The sequence below is a fragment of the Silurus meridionalis genome, chromosome 12 (assembly GCF_014805685.1).
Source record: "Silurus meridionalis isolate SWU-2019-XX chromosome 12, ASM1480568v1, whole genome shotgun sequence".
Taxonomy (NCBI): Eukaryota; Metazoa; Chordata; class Actinopteri; order Siluriformes; family Siluridae; genus Silurus; species Silurus meridionalis.
Window position 1 is genome coordinate 13,695,856 of NC_060895.1, and position 27,492 is coordinate 13,723,347.

The window sequence follows — 27,492 nt, forward strand, 5'->3', positions numbered from 1 at the left end:
AGGTTGAGTTATTGTGTTTAAAACATGAGCTCCTCTTGAGCTGTAGGGCCGGTTTTCTAGCAGCATTGAGAGCAGCGCCACCATGTGGACAGAAGTGAAACAGTGGATGATGTAATACTCGTGTTTAGAAGGGACTGGTATGTTTAGTGCTGCTCTCACACAGAGCTTAGGGCAGAGGTTTGTACTTAAGGGTCAACTAATGGTGGTATAGAAACTTTAAATCATGTGATTGTGTAAAAGAAGATTTATACCGAAGGTGAAGAAACAGCTTGAGATTTTGTGGGGTGGTTTTAAAGAAAAAAATAAACTGCTGCTCATATGATCTCCGTAATATGCGCATATTGGATGCGTATCGTCTTTATCTATACTGAGCAGCTCATCTGCAATACTACACACAAGTGGGCACAAGCTCTGCATCATAATTATACTTTTAAGATGGCAATTTTAACCTTAGACATTGTGAAGTTTAAACTAAATCGGAGATATTAATATGCTTGATACATAAGTGATCTTGTGATTTTACGTGCTTAGACAAACTCAAATTGTCATTTCAACTGTTTCTATTGTGTTACATTTTCCTGTTACAAAGTCTTGCGGCCGGGATTTAAGTACCTCTGATGTTATTTGGGTTTTTTTTTTCTGGAGCTGAACCAACACTTTATTTAACCTGTAACAGTTTTATTGCCTGGTTTGATTGGATTAACTGCAGTGGTCACGAAATACAAACATGGCCGCAGGCACTGAATAAATTTAAAGCTGTGATATTATATGTGCCAGAGCCAAGTCAAACCAGCACAGCTGTACTGTGTAAATCAGAACGCTGATCAACTCCACTGATACAAAAGCAACAAAGTACAATAACTCCAAGGAGCATGAAGTTACCATGAAGTTCCCAGCTGGGGAGAAAGAAAAATGAATGAAAATGTCATACATATATATATATATATATATATATATATATATATATATATATATATGTGTGTGTGTGTGTATATATATATATGAAATCTCAATTTACTTATTACTCTATGTACTATATATATATATATATATATATATATATATATATATATATATATATACTTTTTCAAATTCTTAAGTATTTAAATATATGTATATACAGTGTTGATTTCTTCTTTTTTTGCATGTTTGTCTCACTTTAATGTTTCAGATCATTAAACTAATTTAAATATTAGTGAAAGATAACACAGGTGAACACAACATGCAGTTTTTAAATAAAGGTTTTTATTATTGAGGGAAAACTAAATCTAAAACCATATGGCCCTTTGTGAAAAAAATTTTGATTACTGCCACGCCTGTTCACAATCAAGAAATCTCTTAATTAGGACCTGCCTGACGAAGTGAAGTAGACCTAAAGATTCTTAAGCTAGACATCATGCTGAGATCCAAAGAAATTCAGAAACAAATGAGAAAGAAAGTAATTGAAATTTATCAGTCTGGAAAAGGTTATAAAGCCATTTCTAAAGCATTGGGATGCCAGCAAACCACAGTCAGAGCCATTATTCACAAATGGCAAAAACATGGAACAGTGGAGAACCTTCCCAGGAGTGGCCGCCTGACCAAAATTACCCCAAGAGCACAGAGACCACTCATCCAAGAGGTCACAAAAGATCCCACAACAACATCCAAAGAACTGCAGGCCTCACTTGCCTTAGTTAAGGTCAGTGTTCATGACTCCACCATAAGAAAGAGACTGGGCAAAAATGGTGTTATCTTTTACTAATATTTAAATTAGTTTGATGATCTGAAACATTAAAGTGACAAACACACACACAAAAAAAAAAAAAAATCTAAATTTTTCACACCACTGTGTGTATGTATGTATGTATGTATATTTGTATGTACATTTTAAGTTGTATCTAATAAAAAAAAGGGGGTTTTGACAGTAATGCATTCTGCCACTGTTGTTCTGTACGTATAATGCTTGTGTGAATTTATAATCCTGTGCACCGGGACCCTGACGTTCGCCCAGTGCTGTTTAAAGATTTACTTAACACTTACAATTCTGACTTGCTTTCTTCTCTCAGGTTGATTTACTGGCCGACTGAAGCTCTTGAGACTCTGAGATAGCTGGAGTGACTTGGCTTTCCAAAGCTCCCAAAATAGCTGCAGGGAAAAGAGCATTTCGAGGACTGCTGATGCTCTCGCGCCTTTTCGTGATGCGATGGAGACGTGGCGTGATGGGAGGAGAGACCGTGAACCAGTCATGGATTTAAAGCCTCGTCCCGAGATACTCTTACATACTAAGAGAGCAAGTGCTTAATGGTTATTACTCTGAAACTGCACATTCAAAGCTAGAATGGCCCAATATATATTATACAGTGCTTTTGGGATTCATAAGCACATTTAAAGGGTAACCCACACTTACACTGGTCTCTGGAGCAGTAAAGAGGCATAATACATTTTAATCGCTGTTACCCTTATATTGTTTGAGCTCACTATTTAACATGGATATACAATAAAAAGTGCAAATAGCCTCATGTTTAATGATAAATTTGAAAGTATTTATTTTGTGTACTTTAATATTAGCTATAGCTAAGTTTGGGAGCTTATTGATGATCTGTAAGTTTGTATTAAATTTCCATTAGTAGAAGTGTTCTAGTCAAGTTAGTTATATACACATTTGAGCCTCGTATGGTTATCAAGGACAATTGAATTGTTGAAATGAAGGTTGTGCTTGATTGACCAGAGGAATGCTATAGCTAAGTGTGGGTAATCATGCTAAAATCTGTACCTTATCTTAGCACCAGCTAATTATCGAGGCTAGTTTTTGAGGAAAATTTCCAAAAAATATGGAAGCATACAATTGTCTAGACTGGGTTTGTATGTTGTAGCTTTACAATTCGGTCACTGGAAATGTTCAGACGCTTTCTCGTGTTCTTCAAACATTTTTATTGTAATGTTTATAACCCTTTTTACAAAGTTTCTAAAACATTCTACCATAACCTTCTTAAAACTGGCCAAATGTTTAGGTTTCATATTTTAACTAACAATAAATAAACATAGCACGTGAGTAGGCTATTATGTTGGAGTTTCCCATTCTTATAATATCCACAGAACCACCTGCTGGAAAACAAACTAGGAAATGACTAGCTGAATTTGTCCAATGCATTGTGTCCAAAATATGACGAGGAACGCTAAGAGAAAAAATATGGCGAACTGGGCAAATGTACGCAAAAAGAATAATAAATAACCTATTATCATCTAACATAACATACTGCTTAAACTGTACAAAAGATTTGAAATAATTCTAATCTGTTAATTTCATTATATAAGATTCTTCAGTCAGTGTGAAATTTTCTCTTTTATTCAATCTTTCTTGAGGTTACAAATTTGAGCAGCGTTGTTGTAGTGAGTTTTATCACATCATAGAGACACCATAGTAACACTCCACATTCATATCAGGTGCAAAATTAAAAAACAGAACCAATAGAATATGTTGGGTTAATATTTATAACCACATCAAGCATTTCTATATAACTGAATCCTTATATCCTCAGTTCTCTCTTTATATGCTTCATCATCATAACTCTACACATACATCTACATTTAATCTCTATATTGTTCTATGCTGCTGGACAGCCCTTTGGTCATTTCTTGACTGGCTATAATCACTGAGCGTAACTGCTTTGTGTTAAATTGTGCTTAAAAGGAATCTTATGTCAGTATTATTCGCTATTATTATACAATTGTTGCCAGTCGCTTAGACCCAGATTGTCAGAACAATAAGAGATTTAAGTTTTTCTTCATTTGAGATTAAGTATTTGTTTAAGACTGCATCTGGATCAGAGAAACTAGTCCTTGCTGTTTTCTCCCTGCATTGGTGCACCTGATTGGACCCCCCTGCCTACAGTTGGTAAAGTGATTGAATGAATCAGGAGCTCCAGTGCTGTGTTTGAATGAAAGAATCTAGAGGCTTCTGAAGGCCAGGGTTGGGAAGCACTGCATGGAAGCCAGAAAAAAAATAAAATAAAAAGGGTAGATCGCTTAGATGTTAAATCCAAAAGAAAATAACATACTACATATTTTTAACATGGAAAGAAAAATTACATTACTATAGCACCATATTGAGTATAAAACATACAGTATAATGTATGTTTTCTGGTCTGTTTAAAACTGTGTTTATGACACAAAGTATAAATATTGCAGTGAGGATCTAATTTATTATTGAGTACACTTCTACTTAACCTTATTACCGACCTGAAAAAGACCAGAATGCTCTCGCTAAATTTCCTACAAAATTATTCCTGCTTCTTAGCGACCACGCAACTGCAGTCCTGCATCTTCCTAGTAAAAACCGTTCTCTTGCTCATTGAAATAAATACAAAGAAGCTGCACAGACATGAGGTACCAAAATGAAGACAGGATCATGCTTTTTCCATCGTGCATTTTGAGTAGTTGCAACAGTCTAACTTAGCCTCTATGTGAGGCAGACATTCTTTACATGTACATGTTTCATTAACAGGCACCTCTTAGCATTAGGAACTCCCTTATGCTTTGTATAAGAGTGCAATTAAATTTTGTGCAAATAAAAACCCAGCCTAATTTATCCAATTCCATAAAAAAATTTATGCAAATGTTTAGTAAAACTCAGTGGGAGGACTTAGAGTCTTAATGTGGTACTCTAGGATTTCTGGGTAACAAATGGCTTTATGAGAGATGCTGAGATCCCTGACACAGCTGTGAGCTCTGCTGAATTGTCTAAAAGGAAAAAACAAAAAAATATTACAGGTTTGCTGATTAGTTATACATGAGTCTGATGAGGGCCAGTTAACTGCCCGTGAACTGAGTTGTTGGTGGCTGTAAACTTGTAAAAAGTGGACAGAGACAGATCTCTCTGTGACTGGTGGATCCTTGAGCTTCAAACAGGCTGCTGGAGGACGAGAGGCTGAACATTGGAGAGGAGAGAATTGCAGTAGTCAATAGACATTGGCTGCATTACCTTCCTACCCCTTGATTTTTGCTCGCTCAGATTTTTGTCACTTCTCCATCAGTGACAGTTGAATGATGCGCTGTAGCTCTTCTTCCTCTTGTCTCTGCCGGAGCTCTGCCTCTTCCTGTTCGCGTGCTGACAACTCCATTGCCAAACGTAGCTGCTCGTCAAAGCTGTGTGGCGTCTCATTAGTTGGTGTGCTTCCCGAGCTGGACTCAGGGCTGGGTTTGTGCTGTGGAGTTCTGATAAGGTAAGATGACAAAGATCAGAAAATGACTATGATTTCTACAAACTAAATCAAAAGGCTAAACCAGTAGTCGAACAATAAATAAACTGTTGTTTAGCATTAAGACAACCAATGAGCAACTTGAGCAATATAGATTTTTGTAACAATAATGGCAATATTATACAATTTCGAACTGCAATTTTAATACAAGTTTCATGCTGTAGCACCCTAAATTTGTAAAATAGTATATGAATATTTAAACATATTAGAGTGATATCAGGGCACAGTACAGTTGTGTATCAGTCAGGGTTGGATTGTCTTACGGGCTTTGCGCTTCTAATTGAAAGGTCATGGGTTCAAATCCTAGCACTGTCAAAGTCGTTAGTTCTTTCTTGTTATTAGCTGTACATCTTTGGATGAAAGCACCAGGCAGATTAGAATATGTAAATATAAGGTTTTGTAGGACCACAGCACTAGAAAGGATCACATTCGACCCTTTTTAACATACCAAATTAATTTAATTAGCTAACCACAACATTTCTGAAATTTGGTGTGCTAGAATGTAGAAAACCAGAATCTCTGTAGGGCTATGAGCCTGCCACCTCTGAGCAACAGTATTAGGTGGTGAAAAAAGACTGAGTGGTGGCTATGAGACTACAGGAATGAAGAGATACTGACTGCAGACCTTTCCAGGCGGCTGGGGTCACATGAAAGAGGATGAGTTCCAGGCTTACTGTTAGTCAGAGCCTCCCAAATCGTCACCTAGAAAAAAACAGAGTACGTTTTGAAACATACATCAAAGTACATTTATGTCTTTGTATGTTTATATGTACATAACATATATACATACATGTACTTTGTATGTTTATATGTACATAATGATAAAACCTGCTTCTGGCAATCATTTAATTCATGTGTTTACACATATTTAGTATTTTTTTTTTTTTATAATATGTGGCATACAAATTCAAACATATTTTTTGAAGAATCATTGTTCCTTTTATCCAATATGTCCTAGTACACTGTTCAACTGTCCTAATTAAAGTGATCCTTTCCAAATGTAATTTTGAGCATCTATGTTCACACATAGGGTTGTGCTAAATGAATGTATAAAATGTAAATATAAGTGTTGAGTGCTTCTCTTATTACTTGTTTTATAGTGTGTATGTGTGTCTCACCTGATCATACTCAGAGCCTGCCTCCAGTAAACTTTGTTGAATGGCGAACTGCAGTAGGTCATCCTCCTCCTCCCGCATGCTCTCTCTCTGGTTCCCTCCAAGGATGCTGTAGCCTCGTGGTGCCTCAAACACTGATGCTGGAATTTCACCTCCATGGCATGAGTCTAAGAAACGCAAATTCACGTGCACGCACATAAACACATCAGGCAGTGTATCGGAACTGCATCTGTTTAATTGAGTCAGAATAAAAGATTCTGTTTGAGTCAGTGAAAGTGGAAAAATACCATCAATCTATTTTTTTTTCCAGTTGCTGTAATAGGTTTAGCTGAATTCTTTAAGACTCTAAAGGGCTTGTACTTGTCAAATGTGAGGAAAAGGCTGGTTCTTACTAGTTGAGCTGGAGCTTGACACACTGGACGAGTCACTGCCAGGAGAAGGTGTCTCTGTCCTGTCTTTCTGTCCCTCTACATCTGTCTCTGTCCTGCCCACTCCCCCATCCTCACAGCCGTTCAGATTCCCAAAGGTGATGCGTGCATTCAGGATATGATAGATGGGGATTTCTGATGAGAAACAAAAGAAAGATGCAAAATAAATGTGCAGTCTACAAAGCTTTCTGGTTGCTTAAGTTAGAAAGAAAGTATTGAATCTTTCCTCCCCTGCTGAAACTACTGCTACATTTCCAACCTACGACTAGGAAAAAACTATGAAAACGCCCACACTACTATTCTGAAATGCTTATTCAGCTTAGCAACTGCTCTCAAATCAACTTTGCTGCTAACATTATGAATTATGCTGGAGATATTTTTAATTGCTTAGTAAATAGTGCATATTTGCTTAATAAAACATATTTGCTTATTAAAACTATGAAGCCGACTATGCAGTTTGCGGTTTCGAGCAGGTAAATATATTTTACCCATAACAGTTAGCTTGCTAACTTGAAGGTGTACATGTTTTTTTTTTACACTTTGTTGCTCAAAAAGTCCAACTATGAAGCATATCTGTGTTTTGAGACTTGCCTTGTAATTAACAAAGATACAACTAAAGTCTGTATGAAGAAACTAGGTGGTCTGGCTAATGTATGGCATTGTGCAAATTGAAACTAGAATGTATTACATTGTGCAAATTGTCTTGAAAAAAGGTTTTATATGAAACAGGTGTCTATTACATATACAGTATGTGTACATTTTAAACATTTCCAAACATTACAAATAAAAACTTTAACGAGTCTGTATGATTTTTACAGAAACTGGCTGACACGTATCCAAGGAAGAAACTAATTAGTTAGCACTGACTAAATTCAGGCAAAAAAAGTAACACCGCTTTAAATACCTAGTTAAAATGGGGACCGGGGCTCAGGTATTCAAAACTGATTAAATATTGGACAATATTTGTTTTTTTCTTACCTATCTTGATGGGAAATCCTGGAGGCAGTCTCAGGGTGATGAAGTCTCTGAGCTTAGCAAACAGGGTGTTAGAGATGGCCATGAGGTCTATAATAGGAGCCACCTGATCAGCCAGGGACAGAGGATGAGACTCACATAGCCACAGCTTGGCTTTGAACCTGTAAGACAAAGCTTAGTGAATCACATTTATTGTTTCTTTCCACTAAAGTCATTTGAACATAGATACCAATCTTGAAACTCAACTCCACATGGCAGCAAAAAAGGCTGTGCAAAAAGGATATTGTATCGTAGTTGTACTAATAAAATAAAATTGTGTTTTAAAAGAAATTTTAACACTGACTAATTTCCCAGGATTCCTCTAAGAAAATGATGACACAAAATGATTATGATCATGAAAAGCCTGTGTGAGCTGCTGTGATATGTAAGCACCTTTGTGTCTTGGTGGTGAGATGGCAAGGCTGACCAATATCTCTTTGGACATGACTTGGATTTGGATTAAAGTATTCCTCGGCTGTCATGGATCTGCTGTTCGTCACAGGGCATGACATCTGGGTCACCATTGTTTGCTGTAATGTAAACACATCTATAAATCATACACAGACTTTGTTGTTAATATAAGGCAAGCACAGAAAGTGGATATTATCAGGCTTGGAAAGTGTTATTCATGCAGAAAAAGAAAAAAAAAAACAAGGTGAATATCATGGGAAAATAAATAATCATACACAGACATTATTAAAACAAGCCAAGCATTGACACGGAATGCCCTAGGCTAGGAAATGTTATTAAACAAAACACAAAGAGTAATATAATACCACACTGACACTGAAATGCATATGATAATAAGAATCATAATAACCAACTAAGTCAGTACAACAGTAACGTGCACTCACCCCATTGGTAGTTCCCATATGCTGCTCAGCAATACCCAGGAAGGACTGAAGTGGTGTTTTACTGCCTGCAGGATAAGCAGAGCATAATAAAAAAAAAAAAACTCAGGATTTCACATGGCATTCTACATACTATTTTATAATATTTTTAACATGGAAATACTTTTGGGTTTGGATTTGTGCTGTTCGGGGAGGTGGTCGGTTCGTGTTCGAGTGATCAGCTCTACATTGGAGGCGCAGTACACCTGAAACATGTATAAAGCGAATAGTGATGCCTGTGCATTTACAGGCAGACTCATTTCCTCTGGGATGAAATATATTGATCTGAGGACATGTCTCAATGAAACTGTACTCCAGTGCCTCAAGCTATAAAAACACACTTACAGGAGAGTGCATATGTGCTCTGTCTGACTAGGTACCTTGGATTCGTAGCCATTCACCACCTCTGTTTTCTCACTTCGCCAGCCGAGAATGCCTGTCTTGTTCCTGCAATCAGAGTGGCAGATGCTTTTACACTAAGAATCTGCAGACAAAATTGAGGTGCTAGCAAATAAAGAGATCCCTCAGCAATGTAACTATTTCATTATGCTCCTGTGGAAAATAAGAAGGCACAGTGTAGGAAATATAGTGTGGGCCAGGGGAACAATGGAATGTAGTATAAGGCCAAAGGTTTACACACACCCAGGCTGAGGATATTCAATCTCTATCTCACTACACACATTGTTTTGTAATGCATTTTTTTTTTGGTAAATCAAATAGGGCATCTAAGAAATTTATTTTAGCTTTAATTCACAGTATAAGAATTCCAGTATTAAAGTTTCACATATGTCCTTTAAACAGTCTGAAAGTTTCCAGAAAATAATGTAATGACTTAAAAGCTTCTTGCTAACCAAATGGACACAATTAGGAGTGCGCCTGAAGCTCTAAATGTACCTAACTTTATGCTTGAATGCCTTTAGAGCCAAGACCTTAGACAAAAATGTGTGCACTTCATTATTTGCAGCAATGTCTAAACAACTGGTACAATGAACCTGTGAACAAACAACTACATGACAATCTAAAAACTTTAGCAGCATTTCATTAAGGAAAGAGGTAAAAATTAAATCCTAGGGATAAGCAAATATGACACAAAGGACTGCTGAAGATGTTGGATATGAAGTATAAATATGTATGTATGTATGTATGTATGTATATATATATATATATATATATATATATATATATATATATATATATATATATATATATATATATATTTATATTAAAGAAGTCAGATTACATTTTCTTTTTACTATTTCGTAATATCAATCATTGTTACTTATGGAGAGTAAAAATATGAGGCTTTCAATCCAAATTTCAAACCTGAAGAGCCATCAGCATCATGTTCTGTGTGTTTTGCCTAAATAAAAACTGATGGTATCAGGAAGGAGGATCATCTGAAAAACTAAAGCAAAAACCTTTCCTAAGAGCCACATTAGTCCAATGAATATCTAATAAATGTCTTTCGCCTAGGAGTATGTAAACATTTGCCTCAGCTATACAATGAGGAAAATAAGTATTTGAACACCCTGCTATTTTGCAAGTTCTCCCACTTAGAAATCATGGAGGGGTCTAAAATTGTCATCGTAAGTTGCATGTCCACTGTGAGACACATAATCTAAAAAAAAATCAAGAAATCACAATATATGATTTTTTAACTATTTATTTGTATGATACAGCTGCAAATAAGTATTTGAACACCTGTCTATCAGCTAGAATTCTGACCCTTAAAGACCTGTTAGTCTGCCTTTAAAATGTCCACCTCCACTACATTTATTATCCTAAATTAGATGCACCTGTTTGAGGTCGTTAGCTGCATAAAGACACCTGTCCACCCCATACAATCAGTAAGAATCCAACTACTAACATGGCCAAGACCAAAGAGCTGTCCAAAGACACTAGAGACAAAATTGTACACCTCCACAAGGCTGGAAAGGGCTATGGGGAAATTGCCAAGCAGCTTGGTGAAAAAGGTCCACTGTTGGAGCAATCATTAGAAAATGGAAGAAGCTAAACATGACTGTCAATCTCCCTCGGACTGGGGCTCCATGCAAGATCTCACCTCGTGGGGTCTCAATGATCCTAAGGAAGGTGAGAAATCAGCCCAGAACTACAGGAGGAGCTGGTCAATGACCTGAAAAGAGCTGGGACCACCGTTTCCAAGGTTCCTGTTGGTAATACACCAAGACGTCATGGTTTGAAATCATGCATGGCACGGAAGGTTCCCCTGCTTAAACCAGCACATGTCCAGGCACGTCTTAAGTTTGCCAATGACCATTTGGATGATCCAGAGGAGTCATGGGAGAAAGTCATGTGGTCAGATGAGACCAAAATAGAACTTTTGGGTCATAATTCCACTAAACGTGTTTGAAAGAAGAAGAATCATGAGTACCATCCCAAGAACACCATCCCTACTGTGAAGGGGGTGGTAGCATCATGCTTTGGGGGTGTTTTTCTGCATGAACATGGGATAGGCCGACTGCACTGTATTAAGGAGAGGATGACCGGGGCCATGTATTGTGAGATTTTGGGGAACAACCTCCTTCCCTCAGTTAGAGCATTGAAGATGGGTCGAGGCTGGGTCTTCCAACATGACAATGACCCGAAGCACACAGCCAGGATAACCAAGGAGTGGCTCTGTAAGAAGCATATCAAGGTTCTGGCATATCCTAGCCAGTCTCCAGACCTAAACCCAATAGAGAATCTTTGGAGGGAGCTCAAACCTTTTTGTATTTCTCAGTGACAGGCCAGAAACCTGACTGATCTAGAGAAGATCTGTGTGGAGGAGTGGGCCAAAATCCCTCCTGTAGTGTGTGCAAACCTGGTGAAAAACTACAGGAAACGTTTGACCTCTGTAATTGCAAACAAAGGCTACTGTACCAAATATTAACATTGACTTTCTCAGGTGTTCAAATACTTATTTGCAGCTGTATCATACAAACAAATAGTTAAAAAATCAATTTCTGGATTTATTTTTTTTTTAGATTATGTCTCTCACAGTGGACATGCACCTACGCTGACAATTTCAGACCCCTACATGATTTCTAAGTGGGAGAACTTGCAAAATAGCAGGATGTTCAAATTATTATTATTTTCCTCACTGTACATTATATATCATGTAAACTTCAAAGTTCACCCAGGTGGTAAAGTGAAGTTGTGAAGAGTGTTTTTGTTATTATAGTTAACATTATTCTTGGCTCACCTTTCAAAAGCAATGTTCCTGGTGTCTAGCTGAGTTGTGACCACTGGGGCAGAGATCCGAGCAGCCACCTGCTCATCAGTGGGCTGCAGGACGCCCAACAGACTGAGAGCATTGCTTTGAGGACGAGAGGAGGGAGAGGATGGTAGACATGGGAGTGTCTCACAGAACACCAGCTGTCTGTCATGGTCCACCTCCATCACCATGGCATTGGAGTCTAAATTACATGTAGAAAGGAGGAGTTGAAAGGAATAAATAAAAGACCATTGTTGAAGTTGACAGGAATATATAAATAACCATGGGAGATACCAATCTTCCTGGATAGTGATAAGGACAAAATATATGTGAGAGTGAGTCTATTACAGAGACATTTTTGTTATTAATTGTACTAAGATGTGAGAATGGGGATGCATTTGAAGGTTTCTTGTCACCTTGTCCTTTGAAGATGAAGCTGCGGTTGCCTCGCTGCCAAGTCATCTGCTCAAACCCCATAAGTGTTGTGTCCACTCGAAGGCACTGGCCACTTTTCCACACTCGATATGTGTCACTTGGACAGATTCGAGACACTAGTGGCACTAAAACAAAGATGGATGAGGAGTCCAAACATTATAAATCATCAATCAATTATCCTAAATCTAGAAAACATCTAAGCAATTAAGTATTCACCATATCAAACCGATTCAATCTCTTGAGCAATTGTCCTTTGCAACAATTACACAGTTTCATCAATTTCACAACACAGATTTTTTTCCAACCCTCATAAATTAGATGGATCATAGAGATGAACAGCAGTGTTTAGGTTATGCCACACATTTTGCATTAAAATTGAGTCTAGGATTTAGCTCAACCATTCAAAAGCTCTATGGGTTATTGTTTTTCCTGGATGCACCTCAGACACAGATTTCTGGCTGACTGGAACATGTACTCATGAAGAATTTGCTTGTATTTGACTCTATCTATAAAAGCCCTTAATGGCAACATGATTTCCAATTCCCCCTACTGATAGGCAACCCTGCAGTGTGATGCTACCTGAAGGTATTAATTGGGTAATAGTCTATATTCGGCCCATGATAAAAATAACACATTGCTTAAAGACTAAATGACCCAAAAACATTAATCGAATTCATTCAAAATCATCAGCTGCCTTTTAGACAGCTCAAAAGCTGATACTTTGTGGTCATTCTCCTACAGAGGCTGGAAATGTGAATAACTAATGATAGTGTTGATGTCTAATAGGATTTCTTATTTTAGCCAGTGAGCTCTGTTTCTCCTTCTGGGCTGCAGCTGGTCTTTTGGACACTTTTTTAACAATTGTCCTTCTTGCCTGAACACTCAGTTTGGAAGTATAACCTAAACTAGCACCTGGGATTGGGTTTTTCATTTTGTTATAATGAATTTCACTGTGCTTGTAGGAAGGTTTCAAAGCTCTGCTGATCTTTTAATAATCCAAGTTTCTCATCTTCATCTTGAAGCTTCATTGGAGGCTCTTTGATCTTTCTGACAACAAGACTGATCTGCTCTGCCATTTTACTGCAAAACCTCACAAAAAAATGTCAGTGACTTTTTTTGCAAGATGCACTGCAGGCACTATACTGAGTACAATGACCATATTGTTGAATCGAATCTAATCTAAACTATTCTACAACTTGACAAGTAGATTTAAAATCTTGAGAAGTACCTGGTTTAAAAAATGTAATGTGAGTGCTAAAAGGTTTTGACTTCTAATACTAATTTAGTCTGTTAAAATAAAGAGGAGTGAATAGTCAACAATTAAGATTTAAAAGCATTATATTTAAAAATAATTTAGAGGACATTATGTATATACTTCTGTAAAGAGTCACTTTAGAAGGAGCAGAAAAATAAATAAAGAATTAAATGAATCAATTATATTTATGGCCACTAATTAATTACAGTTTAATCGACTCTAGTTCTGAGCAGCCCATTTTCAATAATGACTACATAACACTGACAACATTATAGAGCTGTTTGTTACTTATGGTGCTTATAAAAATCAAGTGCATGCAAGTTGTAGGATGCCTAAGAACAAACATACCCTAAAACAGCCTTTAGTTACATTGCTTTAAATTGAATATTTAAAATGAACAACAAAAAAAAAATACATTAAATTCCATCCACTATCAATTTAAGCATAGACTCACTTTATAGTAGAAACCTTGGTGTTGTGCCTGTCATTTGGATAAAACACTAGAACACAAGTAGAGCAATGTAATATAAATGCAAAATAAAATATGCTATCCAGTGCGGTCAGAAAGGTACAGATGTGTAGGTTGTAGGTTAAAACTTAACACAGGTGCCTAAATTACCAAAGATTGAATTAGAAGCCTGAAGGACAAGAAACACTCTTTTGAAGAGAGCAACTATGCATATTTATAAGAATGCAATTAGTGTCAAAAAAATTAATAACTACTGCCATTTTGTCAATGGCAACAAGCATTTCTAAACAGAGTGGGAGATCTACACCACTACCTACAACCTGACATGCTTAACTTGGTGATTTCATGCAAATCCAAATCATGCCAATCTAACACTGTCACAAATTACACACAGAGTTTGAATAGCTGGGATTTCCCACTATGTAGGGAATCTGAGGAAGCAGCTCAGATGATTGTTTCTGCAGTTTCTGCTTTAGGAAAATCAATTTCAACAAAACCTGAACTGAACTGGACTGAAGATCTTCTCAATCATCTTCACCACTGAAGCTCATTCATCATTTTCTTTAAATATTTTCCCCTCATTTTGTCTTTGCAATAATGTCTAAAATTATGAATTATTCATGATGATTGTATAAGAAAATGTATCTTTAATGTTAATGAGTGATATTATTGTGAAGTTCCTATCTGGAAGAAACGGCTGTGACCAAAAATAAATCAATCCCACTAAAATGTATTCAATAACAAGACCTGTTACGTGAATATTCGTTTATTGATTAGTGTGTAGCTGTTTTGCTTAATGATCATAATTAGTATGACGAGCCTCATGTGTATGAAAAATTATATGAAATTGTTAGATTAAATAAGACAATAAACATAGATTACCTCAATATTCCTTGGTAAAATAAAGACAGACAAAAATAGAAAGAGTGAGAGACGCAGAAAGTGACAGAGAGGCAGGTGGCAAAAAGCCCAGGAAGCCTGTCTCCACTTCAAAGTCTTTGAACAAGACTCTGACACAAAATGTCCTTCTAAAAGCAACTTAATCTAACTGTAACTTTTTCAGAATTATCCTAGATATTCCCAACTAACACTGTGCACCAGCTGTGTCATTAACTGGAATTTGTATTGTAGAGACAGAACCTACAACATAGTGACTTTTACATGCTGGTCATTACCAGTTCTCTCATTTCTAAATTACTAATGATGTTTAATTATCCCCAAAGCAGCAACTGCTCCTTATGTCAAATGACCATTGTTTATTAGATAAAGCCTGATGCCTGATAAAGCATTTGAATGATCAAATAGCATATATGGTTACAAAAATATACCGGTTTTTCTAGAATAAAATTATTCTCCCTTTAGCATATATATGAATCACATACAAATGTCATGTTGCAGATCTGGAATTTATTACGTGTCTTCTTATATGTTTTAACTGTACATTATTGTATTTTATTATTTTAAACTCAAAGTAATGTAAATAAGATAAATCTGCACTACTAGGTAGCTAACTGCTGGCAAATGTAGACCAAAGTATATTAAGGCTCCTATAAATTCACTTATAAACATAGAACTTACTCATGATTACTGGCTGACAACTATGTAAAGTGTGAGTAGTCATAAAAATGCAAATTTGCATGGCCATGAGGTAACCAGGAGTTTCTCTTTTCCTGTAAATTCGGAACACACTATTATACAAATTTTGCCATCAGATTACACTATATGGATACAATTTTGTGGACACCTGACCATAAGATTCATATGTGCTTTTTGAACATCCCATTCCACATTTAGTCCCATTTGCTGTTATAATAACCTTCACTCTTCTGGGAAGATGTTCCACTAGAATTTGAAGTGCAATTGTGTACATTTGTGCTCATTCAGCCACAAGGGTGTTCGTGAAGTCAGGTACTGATGTAGAGTGAGGATGACTGGGGTGCAGTCAGCGTTACAATTCATCCCAGGGGTATTCAATATAGTTCAGGTCAGAGCTCTATATTGTGACATTCAAGATCTTTCAGTCCAAACCATGTAAAACATAGCTGGATTTGTGTATTGGGGCATTGTCATGCTGGAGCAGATTTGCATCTCCTACTTCAAGTGTAGAGAAAAGTAAAAAAAATCCATGTCACCCAGTCCAATTGAGTGCCTTCAACTTTATGGTAACAGTTTTTGAAAAAAACACGTATGACTAGAAAAGTCAAGTGTGCTAATTCTTTTGTCCATATAGTGTATGTTAAAGCACCATAATGACAATGGAAATTTGTTAGCCATGAGTGCTGTTTCTGTTTCTACCAAATAATTAAAATATCTTGATATTTATATGATGTCATGATTATCCTCTTAGTATATATACCAATAATCAAGTAAGTGTAATCAGTGTTTAGTTATTTGGACAAAACTCTTTTACATACCCCAGCTTGTAAACTCCCATTTCATCTCCACATAAAAGTCTTGTGCCTGAGATACAGATGAAGGGAGAGGAGGAAAAGATGGAGAAAAGACAGAAGGTTAATTTGGGGCCATAAGTCTACCTTTTTAACAGGCTTTTTTTTTTTGCATAGTCTCTTGCCTAGTGAACTAATATAAGAATGTTTTTATTGATATAGACTTAAAGCATTTCTTTAAGTCGATCTGGATAAGGGCATCTGCCAAATACCATATAAGTAAATGCTAATGCAGTCTCTGTGGCAGTCTCTATGTGTGGCAGAGTGGCCGTGTAAGAGTACAAAGCAGGAAAGGGGGAGATTAATGCATGTCTTATGGTAAGAAATTGTTCATTCATCAGAAACAACAAAATACATTTCAGAAAGTGCTCATAGAAGGAAGAAGGAAGACAAAATATTTCTACCAGTAAAAACTTTACAGATTAGTTTGTGTGACAGAACCTTTGCCATTTTCCCTGTTTGTACATATTTTTTGTCAGTGCAGATAAACTAGTTCTTAAACTGGACTTCATTAAGTAGTGTTGGCTTACACAGGTTAGTAGAAGTGTTCAGAATGTATTCTTATTCAGTAGCTTACCATCTTTAAGGACAATCTCATGCCTTCTTCTACCCAAAAAAATCAGGCTTTGGGACATGAGGACTGAAAAGGATCACAATTTCTTTGATGATATAAAAAGCTAGTGACAGAAATGATTTGCAGTTTTGTAAATAGTACTTGATCCATCACATCCTTTTTTTGTTTGATGAAACAGAAGCATATAGGGTTCAACAGCAGAAAGTGTAAAGCTTAAAAAATAATCTCATAAACCAAGATTTTATTCATAATAAAGCATAGGATCATATCAAATGTTAAAACTGAGAAAAATGCCATTTTATGGTAAATATAAGGTAATGTTGATTTCATCTGCAGAAAGTTGGGACAAGGCCATGTTTACTGTGTAGCATCAACTTTTAACAACAGTCTATATATGTCTGAGAACTGAAGATACCACTTGAAGCATACTGTCCATATGTGTCTGATACAGGATTCTGGGTCTTCTCTGTCATATTTTTCATTTCCTGATGCATCAAATGTTTACAATTGGTTTACAAAAAGCTGGACTAAAGGCAGGTCACTTCAGCATTCGGATTCTTCTACTACAAAGCCATGCTGTTGTAATAGATGAAGTATGTGGTTTAACGTCATTTTATAGCATTATGCACTGATAAGCCAGACCCTCTCCTATTTAGTTTGATAGATGCAGCATCCATGGTTTCCAAAAAGGATTTCAAATTTGAATTTGTCTGACCACAGAACAGTTTTCCACTTTCCAGCTTTGGACCAGAATAATAAACTGTGTTTCTGGATTATGTTCACATATGGCTTATTTACTGCATGATAGAGCTTCAACCTGCATTTTCAGATGACATGGCAAACTGTGTTCACAGATTATTTCTGGAAGTGTTTCTGAGCCCATGGAGTGATTTCCATTACCTCATATCTGTTTTTAATGCAGTGCATTATTGATTATTGATTGAGCATCCAAAATTGATTTTTCCCCTGTACACAGAGATTTCTCCAGATTTTCTGAACCTTTAATGATATTATGTACTGTAGATGATGATATATATTCAAAATATTCACAAGTTTATGTAGAGCAACATTATTCTAAAATTGTTTCACAGTTGTTTTTGCAGATTGGTGAACCTCTGCCCATCTTTATTGTAGAGAGACTCTCCCTCTCTAGGATACTATTTTTATACCCACCATCTTACTGACCTGTTGCCAGTTATCTTAATTAGTTGCAAAATGTTTCTCCAGCTGCTTCTTTTTAGTAGCCTTTTTTCAGCCTTTTGTTGACCCTGACTAAAAATATTGTGAGTTGTTTTTATTGACCAAATTTAAAATTACCCTATTTTTTTTACTATAATTTTATTACACACACTTGTCCCCATATTTCCACAGTTTAAACATTTGATATCTTTTCTAAGTTCTGAATAAAATGTGTTTATAAGATGTGCAAATCATTTTTCAATTTTTACCAATGATTTTGAAATTGAGTTGTAGATAGCTTTGGTGTCTTCTGTTGGACAGACCACATATTTTGAGCTGGCAGTTAAGTGTCTTCGCTAGTTAATGTGGCGTGGGATGCTTATTTAAGGTTTTGAGGTTTTGTCAAATAAAAACATCAGCAATGATTTTGCTGATTTAGTGTGCTCTCCTGTAAGGAAAAATGTGCTGATGGTTTCAAGGACAATCTGACCAAGCATTCATTTGCTTTGCTATCAGCTCACTTAGCTTTTATTAATATAACATTCTGTCCTTATGATAAACAATGTCTCCATTTATGATGCTGTCTCCTCTGAATTCTTGTGTATTAACAGCTACAAAATCTGTTGATTTTTAGTGGTTACAAAAGAAGAAAACAACCAGACAGTGTCACTGCTCTATGCATGAGCTGATTTTAAATAAAAACAATGAACTGTTCAAGGTCAGAATTGCACAATACAGAGACATTTCTGCAGGTATAAATAGTGTTATAGAAATTTAGTATTAACGTGCTGACAATGGCCGTTCTTTTTGGCTGCAGTCATGTTCATGAGTCTCTGCTCACATGATGAAACAAATTTTAGCACCATGAATATGTATATATTTTGATGGTTCTCTCTTGGGCTGTGTTCTGACTTTCTGACAGTAAAAGCTGACCTGCTGAAGTCTTTCTAGTAGTCTGGGGATCCCTGCCAGTCTCTTAATGGTGCGCTGGTAGTCTCTGTGACACAAGACAAGCCGCACCAGCTGAGCATCACGCAGGCTGATGGCTTCCTGCAAAACTGAGATGGACAGAAGGGGGAAAAAAAGAGAAAGAAAGGGAAAGATACTGTAGCTGTGCAAAAATATTCCATTTTCAAATACAGGTGAGATACTATAGTAATTAAAGATCTTGTATGATTTATGGTCGAGAATATGGAAAGAGAGGGTGTAGGAGGTAAATAGACTATTTTAGAGCAGTCATAAAGGGAGATAACAATAAATAACTTCTCATATCATCTGAATGTCATCTTTCATCCCTGATATCTTGTTTGTCCAACCCTTCATGCCTTTTTTGTTTTTGCTTATTCTCACAATATATCTAACAAAATAATGTGATAAGCAGGAAAAACTTTGAATTTCCCCATTTTACAAAATGGTTATATATATTATATACAGATATTACAGTATGCAATTCACCTGACTACTTGAATGATCTGAAAGCAGCTGAAATCATATTATTAGTACTTGTATGCACACTCAATGTTTGAGATGTTGCTGTGCTACCTGTCCAGCCGTTGCTGTTTTCTTTGCTAATATCAGCGCCATAGTGTAGCAGCACCCGAGCGCATTCCAGGTGGTTGAGGGTCACAGCCAGATGCAGGGGAGTGCGACCCCGTGGGTCTAGCACTTCCAAGTCCACCTGTGAAAACCCGAAGGTGAGAGAAAGAAAGTTAAACAGTGACTTACTTCCTACTGAAGCACTGGGAAACAGAAAGAGTCCGTTGAGGTGAGACAGTGCGATGGTGACAGAAGTGACAAGCGATAATTAAACCATCACACTTAAAGCTGTAACCATGAGAAAAAAAATCTGAACATTTATGGGGAAATTCTCCAGCAAAAAGCAAACATGTGCCTCACTGGACTTGATGTCACTGGGGCTGGCAAAAGCTGACACTGCTTTATATAGAGAATATATCTCTTTGGTTTTATGTGAAAATGCTGTTATTTATGCATGCAGTATATCCTGGTTGATCGCATTAGATGAGCTGGCATTTGGCCTAGGATTAAGTCCACACACATTAATCCTACTGACAGGAGGAAAGGTCGTAAGAGCTGCTAAAAGCAGTGCTGGGCCAGTGTGACAATAAAGATATGCAGATTTAAACTGTGCATTAGGAATAGTTTATTTCTAGCTAGCTTACAGTAAATGAGTCACATAATGGTGGTTTTATGCACATGCCTCAGACAGGCACATTACAATGGAAACATATTACTGCCTGAGGACTTGCTGTCTGCTGGGAGAGCTGTTGTGTTTCCTTACAGTTGCACCAGCAGCCTAAGAGCTGTATTACAGCTACATGCAGTGTGTTTGCATGTGTGTGTGTGTGTGTCTGTGTACTGTCATCTCGTACCTCATGTTATGGAGCTTCTTTGTTTTTATTCACAGAACATGCACCAGGTTTCTGTGTGTGTGTGTGTGTGTGTGTGTGTGTGTGTGTGTGTGTGTGTGTGTGTGTGCGTGCGTGTGTGTGTGTGCGTGTGTGTGCATGCTCTTGTGTGTATGTGTATATGCAGTAGATACAGTACACCCATTTGTAATGTTGTTTTGCATAGGAAGCCAACTCCCATGTGGTGCACACATGCTCCCTAAGCCTTGTTCCCTGCTCTGCAATTAGCCAGATCCCTCGTTAACACCAGCAGTGTGTTCATAAGCAACAACTGGAGCCTGAGTGGCTTCCCAAGAAGCTGGGAAAACATCAGCTTCTTCACAATGGAAAAGGGAGGACAGGAAGGGTGGGGACACAGAGGGAGTGGAGGGGCATTGCTATGGTAACAGAAGGCGCAGAGGAAGGAGTGTGACACGATGGGATAGTGTGATGGAAGGAAAGAGAGTAAAGACACAGGGGGGAAAAAGAGAGAATGCTGGATGAACAATTGGGGTTTAAAAATAAATGATGGCTTTTCTGTCAATCCTATGAGTAGCTCAGCTCAACCCCAAGGCTAATACAGTAGGGGAGACAACAGCTGAACACACTTGGGATAGTAAGAAAGAATGAATGAGTGGGAGATATGTATGAAATGCCTTCTTGTGAAGGGCTACACAGAGATGTAAGACCAGAGCAAGAGTAATTAGTTGTCACTAGCCTCTCATTGACCTGTTCTCTGCCATTTCTCCACCCAGGCTAACACACATTTTTGCTCACCCACCTACTCCACACAAACTGAACTATTGTTGGATCTTTGTGCAAACTCACTGTGCACGACTTTGTGCATGACTCACTAGGCAGTGACAATTATCACTTTTCACACCAAATCATATAGATGCAAAGTTGGTAATTGCCTTTCTATGGCTTTTTCTAGATGGCAAAAATGTAATTATTAATAAAACAAATATATGCCTACAATCTAGCAATTAACTAAATTATAGTTTAATAAAAAAGACATTTCTTATTAATTATGTTATTCTATGTTTATAAATATGTTATAGTGTGTTTCTAGTGTGAATTTTTCTAAGGTTAAACAAAACAAAAATTCTAATAAATACAGTATATCCCCCGTTTATCGATAAACGAAAAACTGCGATAAATGGACGCCACCCAAAAATTGCTATTTTATGTATAAAGTACTGTACTGTATTAACATTTTACTTTATTTTATAATGAATTATTCTATTTTTTATTAATACATTTCATTATTTCAACATAAAACTCCTTAAAAACAATTCAGCGAAACAAATTATTTACGTGGCAAATGCAATTCCGCAATAAACCAGTGGCATGAGATTCAAACCGTGGTAAAGCAGAGGATTACTGTATTATATTAATGAAACTTAACTTTTTATTTATTTTAGACATCACCTCTTTAATGATGTTGTCTTAAGGGTTCATTGGATGGTTAATGGCTTCAGATTTTTTGATAGTTCTACATATATAAAGGTGTCTACATATTCTACATAGACACCTTTTAGAATACTAGATTTAGAAGGTTTGAAGCATAAAACATCATAAACTATGAAAATGTGAAATGTGACTTCCTTTCATCTGTAGTTACCAACTTGTTTATTTCATTTTTTTGTTCTTTTATTTATTCATTGAGGTTGTCAATTGTATGTTCTCCATTCATATTAAAGCTCTTTTTATAACTTTCCTCACTGTATCTGTTTTCTCTCCCACTTCCGAAAATCCGCTCAGAACATTGTTTTTTTGGAAAAAAAACCCTGAATATTAACAATACTTCCGCTCTGTCATATAAACACTATGCTGATAATAGTGTTGTAAACAGTGGAACATTTGACTGTTCACACACAAACTCCGCTGTGACTCGAGCACACAGAGAGCTATAAAAAATGGTATTAATTCCCCAAGGTTTTAGTATAGTATGTTATCTACGGTCTTCCCCTCACATTTTAGTGCCTGTGCTCCTCCAACCTCAATATTTTTTCCTCATTTCGCCAAGCTGGAGGCTGCATTATTGATAGCCATCTCTGGTGGAGCATCTGCTCCTGCTTTTTCTCTGCCTTGGCTAATGTTTTCTGGCAGCTACTTAAACCAGCATCAATCTTTTATTGGGAGCCCAAACTGTGTATGTGGAATGTAGGCATGTGTCTAAGTGTGTATGTGTGTCTGCAGTTGTGTGTCGGCAGGGGAACAAGATGCAAGATGCAGTGCGTGGTGAAATAACCTAGTTATGAAACCTCTTCTGTGTGGGCAAAACACATGAAGTTGTGCACAGATTCCATCAATCAGTAAATACTGAGCACGAATATACAGAAACAATGCTGTTTGATGGTCCGTTTAACAGGTATACATTCACCTAACACCAGTTATGACTGAGAAATCAGGCAAGCAGCATAGAGCATGTGTGACTTTTGAGGAAAAGTGTTTGAGTACTTCAAATTTCAGCCATAATGTCAGTGACTCAGACACTATGGATAGAGAGAGAGAGAGAGAGAGAGAGAGAGAGAGAGAGAGAGAGAATGGGGTGTTCTTATCCCTGAGTGCTTGCTGTGTGGCTGGGGTGATACACAGCAAGCTGACACACATCACTTGTTTCGACAGAGCCATTACTGATGAACCAGTCTGAAAAAACACATTTTCAGTGTATAAAGCAAAATACAGAGAATATGTGTGTGTGTGTGTGTGTGTGTGTGTGTGTGTGTGTGTGTGTGTGTGTGTGTGTGTACAAGCTAATAACTTCCTCAGAAAATGTCACAGCCATTAGATTCTCCGCTCTCTCATACTTTATCGCTCCTGCTGGAGCAAATATTCATTAATGACACAGAACACCAGAATCTCCCTCTTTTCTTTTCTATAGTTGGTCTTTGTTAGCTTTAAAGTGGGAAACAGCATGGATGCTTATTCAGCATTTGGCTATTTTATCATGCCATTACATAAAAGCAATACCAACCTCATTACAACTAAACATGGTCTGCATTATTTTTCATCACAACATTGTAGCTCCCTTATTTCTATGCAGACCCCTAAAACAAAGGCATTTTGTTTCAAAAAGTGCTCTAAATTGAAACCTGGCATGGTTGTTGTGGTCATATTAAGTACCATCAAAAATTGATGGCACTGACATTTTATGTGTACTTGCAGTGGTGAAGAATACGTAGGAAACCCACAGGTTTTTAGGCGCACCAAAAATCTAATCCTTGTGATTTTCATATTCAGAGAACTTCATGAGACCAGGGTTATTAAGGTTTCCAAATTGCACATTAAATACCTAGTACGGCCTTCTTAAAAGCTACAACCTGCTTGAACGAAGGCTCCACATATTCCAGGAAAATGCAGAGTAAAAAAAACTCAGCAAGTTGTTGTTTTGCATATTCAAATAACAAAAGGGGAACTTGTTTTAAAGTAACTTGGTGAATTACATAATTTATGATACTGAAGAATCTATAAGGAAATGAAATGAATATGATGTGGATTCCCGTTAGACTTTTGTTTCCACAGCTTGGCACTGCTGCACCATAGGTAAATCCAGTCCATAAGCCATAATGAAATCAAACACGGCCCTCAAAGTACCGTCCACTTCCTCCATTTCAATTCAGCCTGCCACACAATCACAATATACTGTGGTCTTGTCTGTGCAGACATCTGTTCAGTCTTTTAGCCCTGTCAGTTGCTGTCCCATTTCATGCTGCCCCGTCTGTTAAAAGCCTCCAAATAAGTTAACTACATCTCAGGCTACTCCCACCCAAGCATCATTCTCATCCCTAGTGACAACATTCTGCAAATTGGTGTTGGGTTTCATGGTTTAGGAGACAGGCTGGGGAGATGATGAGGATTGAGAGCAAGTGTTGCCAACAGATTGCACTAAAAATGGATAGAAATATAAGTCATTCATGCTGTTAGAACTACATGTGAGCTATAATATTTGTTGCTAAGGCAAATATTTAAGCAGTGACTGTCTCCAGCTGAATAGGATCTCATTTAAATATACACTTTTGTGTGCATAATTCATCTCTACATTCTGCTTCCATCAATTAAAAAAAAAATTTTTTTTAAGAAATCATTCTAAATTTCCTTTATCCTGTCCAAACCACTGACTGTCTACTTTAAGTATGTGCCCCATTTTATACATTTTCAAAGCAAACAGCAAATCCTGCTCCCCCGTTTGTCTATCTCACTGACCTTCTATCTCTACCCTCCAATTCATCTCTTTGCTATTGATGACCTCGCACTTCCTCCATGGTAGCTCAAATTGTTCTGCTCCGTCTGTTCCGACACCCAATACAGATCGCGCGCTGGTGCAGCGCTTTTGTCTTTGTCATGGCAGTGAGCCCTGTCTCTCCAAAATTGATCATGGTAGCACTGACCTTCCTTCTGAGCACTTACACATGCAAATACCTACACCCCATCAAATACCTGATATTACTTACTTACTTACTTACTGCTTACTGTCACTGTCACTCTCTTAACCATGAACGTACACTCTCTATTAACACTGACCAGCATATACTTTCACCTGTGAACCAGATAACACAGGGGGGCTTTACTTGACAGTATAAATCCGTATTCAAATATCCGCTGAAGCATCCAGGGGCTCTGGATACATACAATAAAACACAGTGATGCTTTAATTGACAGTGTGAATGTGTCACGGCTTTTGGATTTATCAATAAGAGCTGCATTTTTCAAGCTGCAAATGACTGCTAAAGCATATGTATTATAATAAGAAAACGTACCTGTGAATGCTGTTGTAAAGGTGGTACTCAAAAGGTATGCTGTATGCTAGTGTGCACTAACAGGCCATATTACAGCACAGAATGTGTAACAAAAAACACATTAACACACATTATATACATTATATATATATATATATATATATATATATATATATATATATATATATATATATATATAAACCTTCAAGAAGATCATTTATATCTGCATTTAAAGCTGGCCATAGGATAAAGCTTTAATAAATCTAAATAGAAACCATTTCTGTTATTACCTGCTTCTGTAGATCATCACACTGTTGTGATCTATATTGCTGTGGCATGTTAATGCATGGATTTCTTTGAATGTTGTGCTCTTGACAAACCCACTCTCTACTCAAATCTTTGTGAGAATGAATGGAAAATGGAGAAGCATCATTCAAGCAGCCATTGTGCCTCTGCCCGTGTTAAACACACCCTCTCATTTACACCATTTTAACAGTGCGCTTTAAGGAGAGACACTTGCCGGAGAAAGAAAAAAAAAGCCGCAGTATTTACAGATTTTACCACAGGAAGTGAAACAGGGAGGGGCAGTTGATATTTAATCTTCCTTTAAGCTAGTAAACAGCTGATAATTAACAAGTTAGAGGATGAGTATAGAAAAAAAGGGAGAGTATGAACGGTAGCGCTTCAAGCCTCAGCCAGGTGTAATAGTGTAGAGTCGCGCGCCGGGGGATCTCCTCTATGATCACATACGAGCCTATTCTAGTGCACGAGCTTGGGTTTATTTCTGATAAACAAACAAAAAAAGAATGAATCTCTAATGTATTGGGTGGTGTGTTAATTAGGCTACCACTGCACACCTTGAACCGTTGCTACTATCAGACATGGCCCACTCATCACCACACACACACACACACACACACACACACACGAAAAAAACCCACACGCTTGCATACTAAAACAGTATACTCAACACTATATCAAAAACGCCTTCCTGGCATTTAACCTACAGGATGCGGTTTGGATGCAGACACCATCCAAAACCGATCCGAGAACCCTGGACCGTGAACCAACCTTTCTCTCACCTGCTCGCTCGCAGAGAGCTCTTTCTCCAACTGCCGGTGTTTGTTGTGCCAAACGAGATAATGGAGACGGTAACGGCTCTTCTCCGGAGTTTTCTTGGCTGAAATCATCCTCGGAGCATACTTCCTTACCTCTTTTTTTTTTAACCTTCTTTCCTTTCCAAACCCACACCTTTTCTTCTTTTTTTCCCCACCCGCGAGCCTATTTAGTCACTAATAAACGGGGCGCGTGCTGATTGATCGCTACGATTACGGATGAGAGAACGTCTCTCCCCTGGTTTAGCATCCAGCATCCCTCCCTCATAGTAAAAGTCCGACAGCTAAGATGCTTGGACTAGTCTTAAGGTGTAAGTTGTGGTCTGCGCGGCGTGTCTCCGCCGTCTCGCGCTCGGGTGTGCTCGCTCCCAGTCTGTCACTTGGCTCTGAAAGAAAATCGACGCCTATGAGCGCGAGCTCTCAGTTGCTCCCCTTTCGGTGATCACGCGTTACACGGTGATGCTGTTCATGCGCACTTAACGGCAGGGTGCGCATCGAAATCTATTTCAGCCTCAGATACTATCTTTTTAGTTCTAAAGCATCAGAATGTCTTGGATTAAAAATAGTGAAATGTGTTGCTTTGAACAATGCACTCATCCTTAATACTTTAATTCTCTTCTTTTTTAATGGCCAAGATACCCCCAAGAGCCTTTCTATCAGGGTTGCCATGTTTCTTTCAAAAACAATCAAAAATTAAACCTCAAAACTTTCAAATACACGAACACCTTATTAAAATCAATCCTGACTAACTGGATCAAAATGTTTAAACTGGTAGATCAGTGCCGGGTGGTGAAAATAACAAAAATAAAAAGAATTATTGAAAATAGTGCTTTATAATCGACATGCTTTCACAAGACAATAACACAATAGTAAGGCCATTAGAAAATTTTTAAAATGCATCCATTTATTTGGTGTTTGACCACTTCAGGCTGGGCTTTTCATCAGAGGCTCCACTGCCAAATCTGTTAAT

The 27,492-nt window shown here is 37.4% G+C and overlaps 1 protein-coding gene across 2 annotated transcripts; it reads right to left on the bottom strand.

The window, feature by feature from the left end:
- Positions 1 to 3,312: 3,312 nt before the first annotated feature.
- ankrd13b (ankyrin repeat domain 13B) lies at positions 3,313 to 26,935 on the bottom strand. 2 transcript variants are annotated; one of them, XM_046863518.1, is made up of 15 exons: positions 26,490 to 26,934; positions 19,803 to 19,938; positions 19,194 to 19,318; positions 16,475 to 16,520; positions 12,318 to 12,461; positions 11,890 to 12,103; positions 9,068 to 9,134; positions 8,812 to 8,893; positions 8,652 to 8,716; positions 8,191 to 8,327; positions 7,762 to 7,919; positions 6,748 to 6,918; positions 6,359 to 6,522; positions 5,866 to 5,942; positions 3,313 to 5,196 (listed from the first exon to the last, which is right to left on the bottom strand). In XM_046863518.1, the coding sequence occupies exons 1-15, from the start codon at positions 26,595 to 26,597 to the stop codon at positions 5,001 to 5,003; spliced, it is 1,890 nt and encodes a 629-aa protein (XP_046719474.1). In that variant the 5' UTR covers positions 26,598 to 26,934; the 3' UTR covers positions 3,313 to 5,000. The 2 variants fall into 2 exon arrangements, with proteins under 2 accessions (XP_046719474.1, XP_046719475.1); XM_046863519.1 differs by having other exon boundaries at positions 5,022 to 5,196; positions 5,859 to 5,942; positions 26,490 to 26,935.
- Between the last annotated feature and the right edge of the window lie 557 nt (positions 26,936 to 27,492).

Coding starts and splice junctions, on each gene's coding strand:
- ankrd13b (XM_046863518.1), bottom strand. CDS start 26,597: ATGATTTCAGCCAAGAAAACTCCGGAGAAGAGCCGTTACCGTCTCCAT. Junction 6,919..7,761: donor AGGATTTCCCATCAAGATAG/GTAAGAAAAAAA, acceptor GTTTCTCATCAG/AAATCCCCATCTATCATATC. Junction 5,197..5,865: donor GACCCCAGCCGCCTGGAAAG/GTCTGCAGTCAG, acceptor TTACCTTATCAG/AACTCCACAGCACAAACCCA.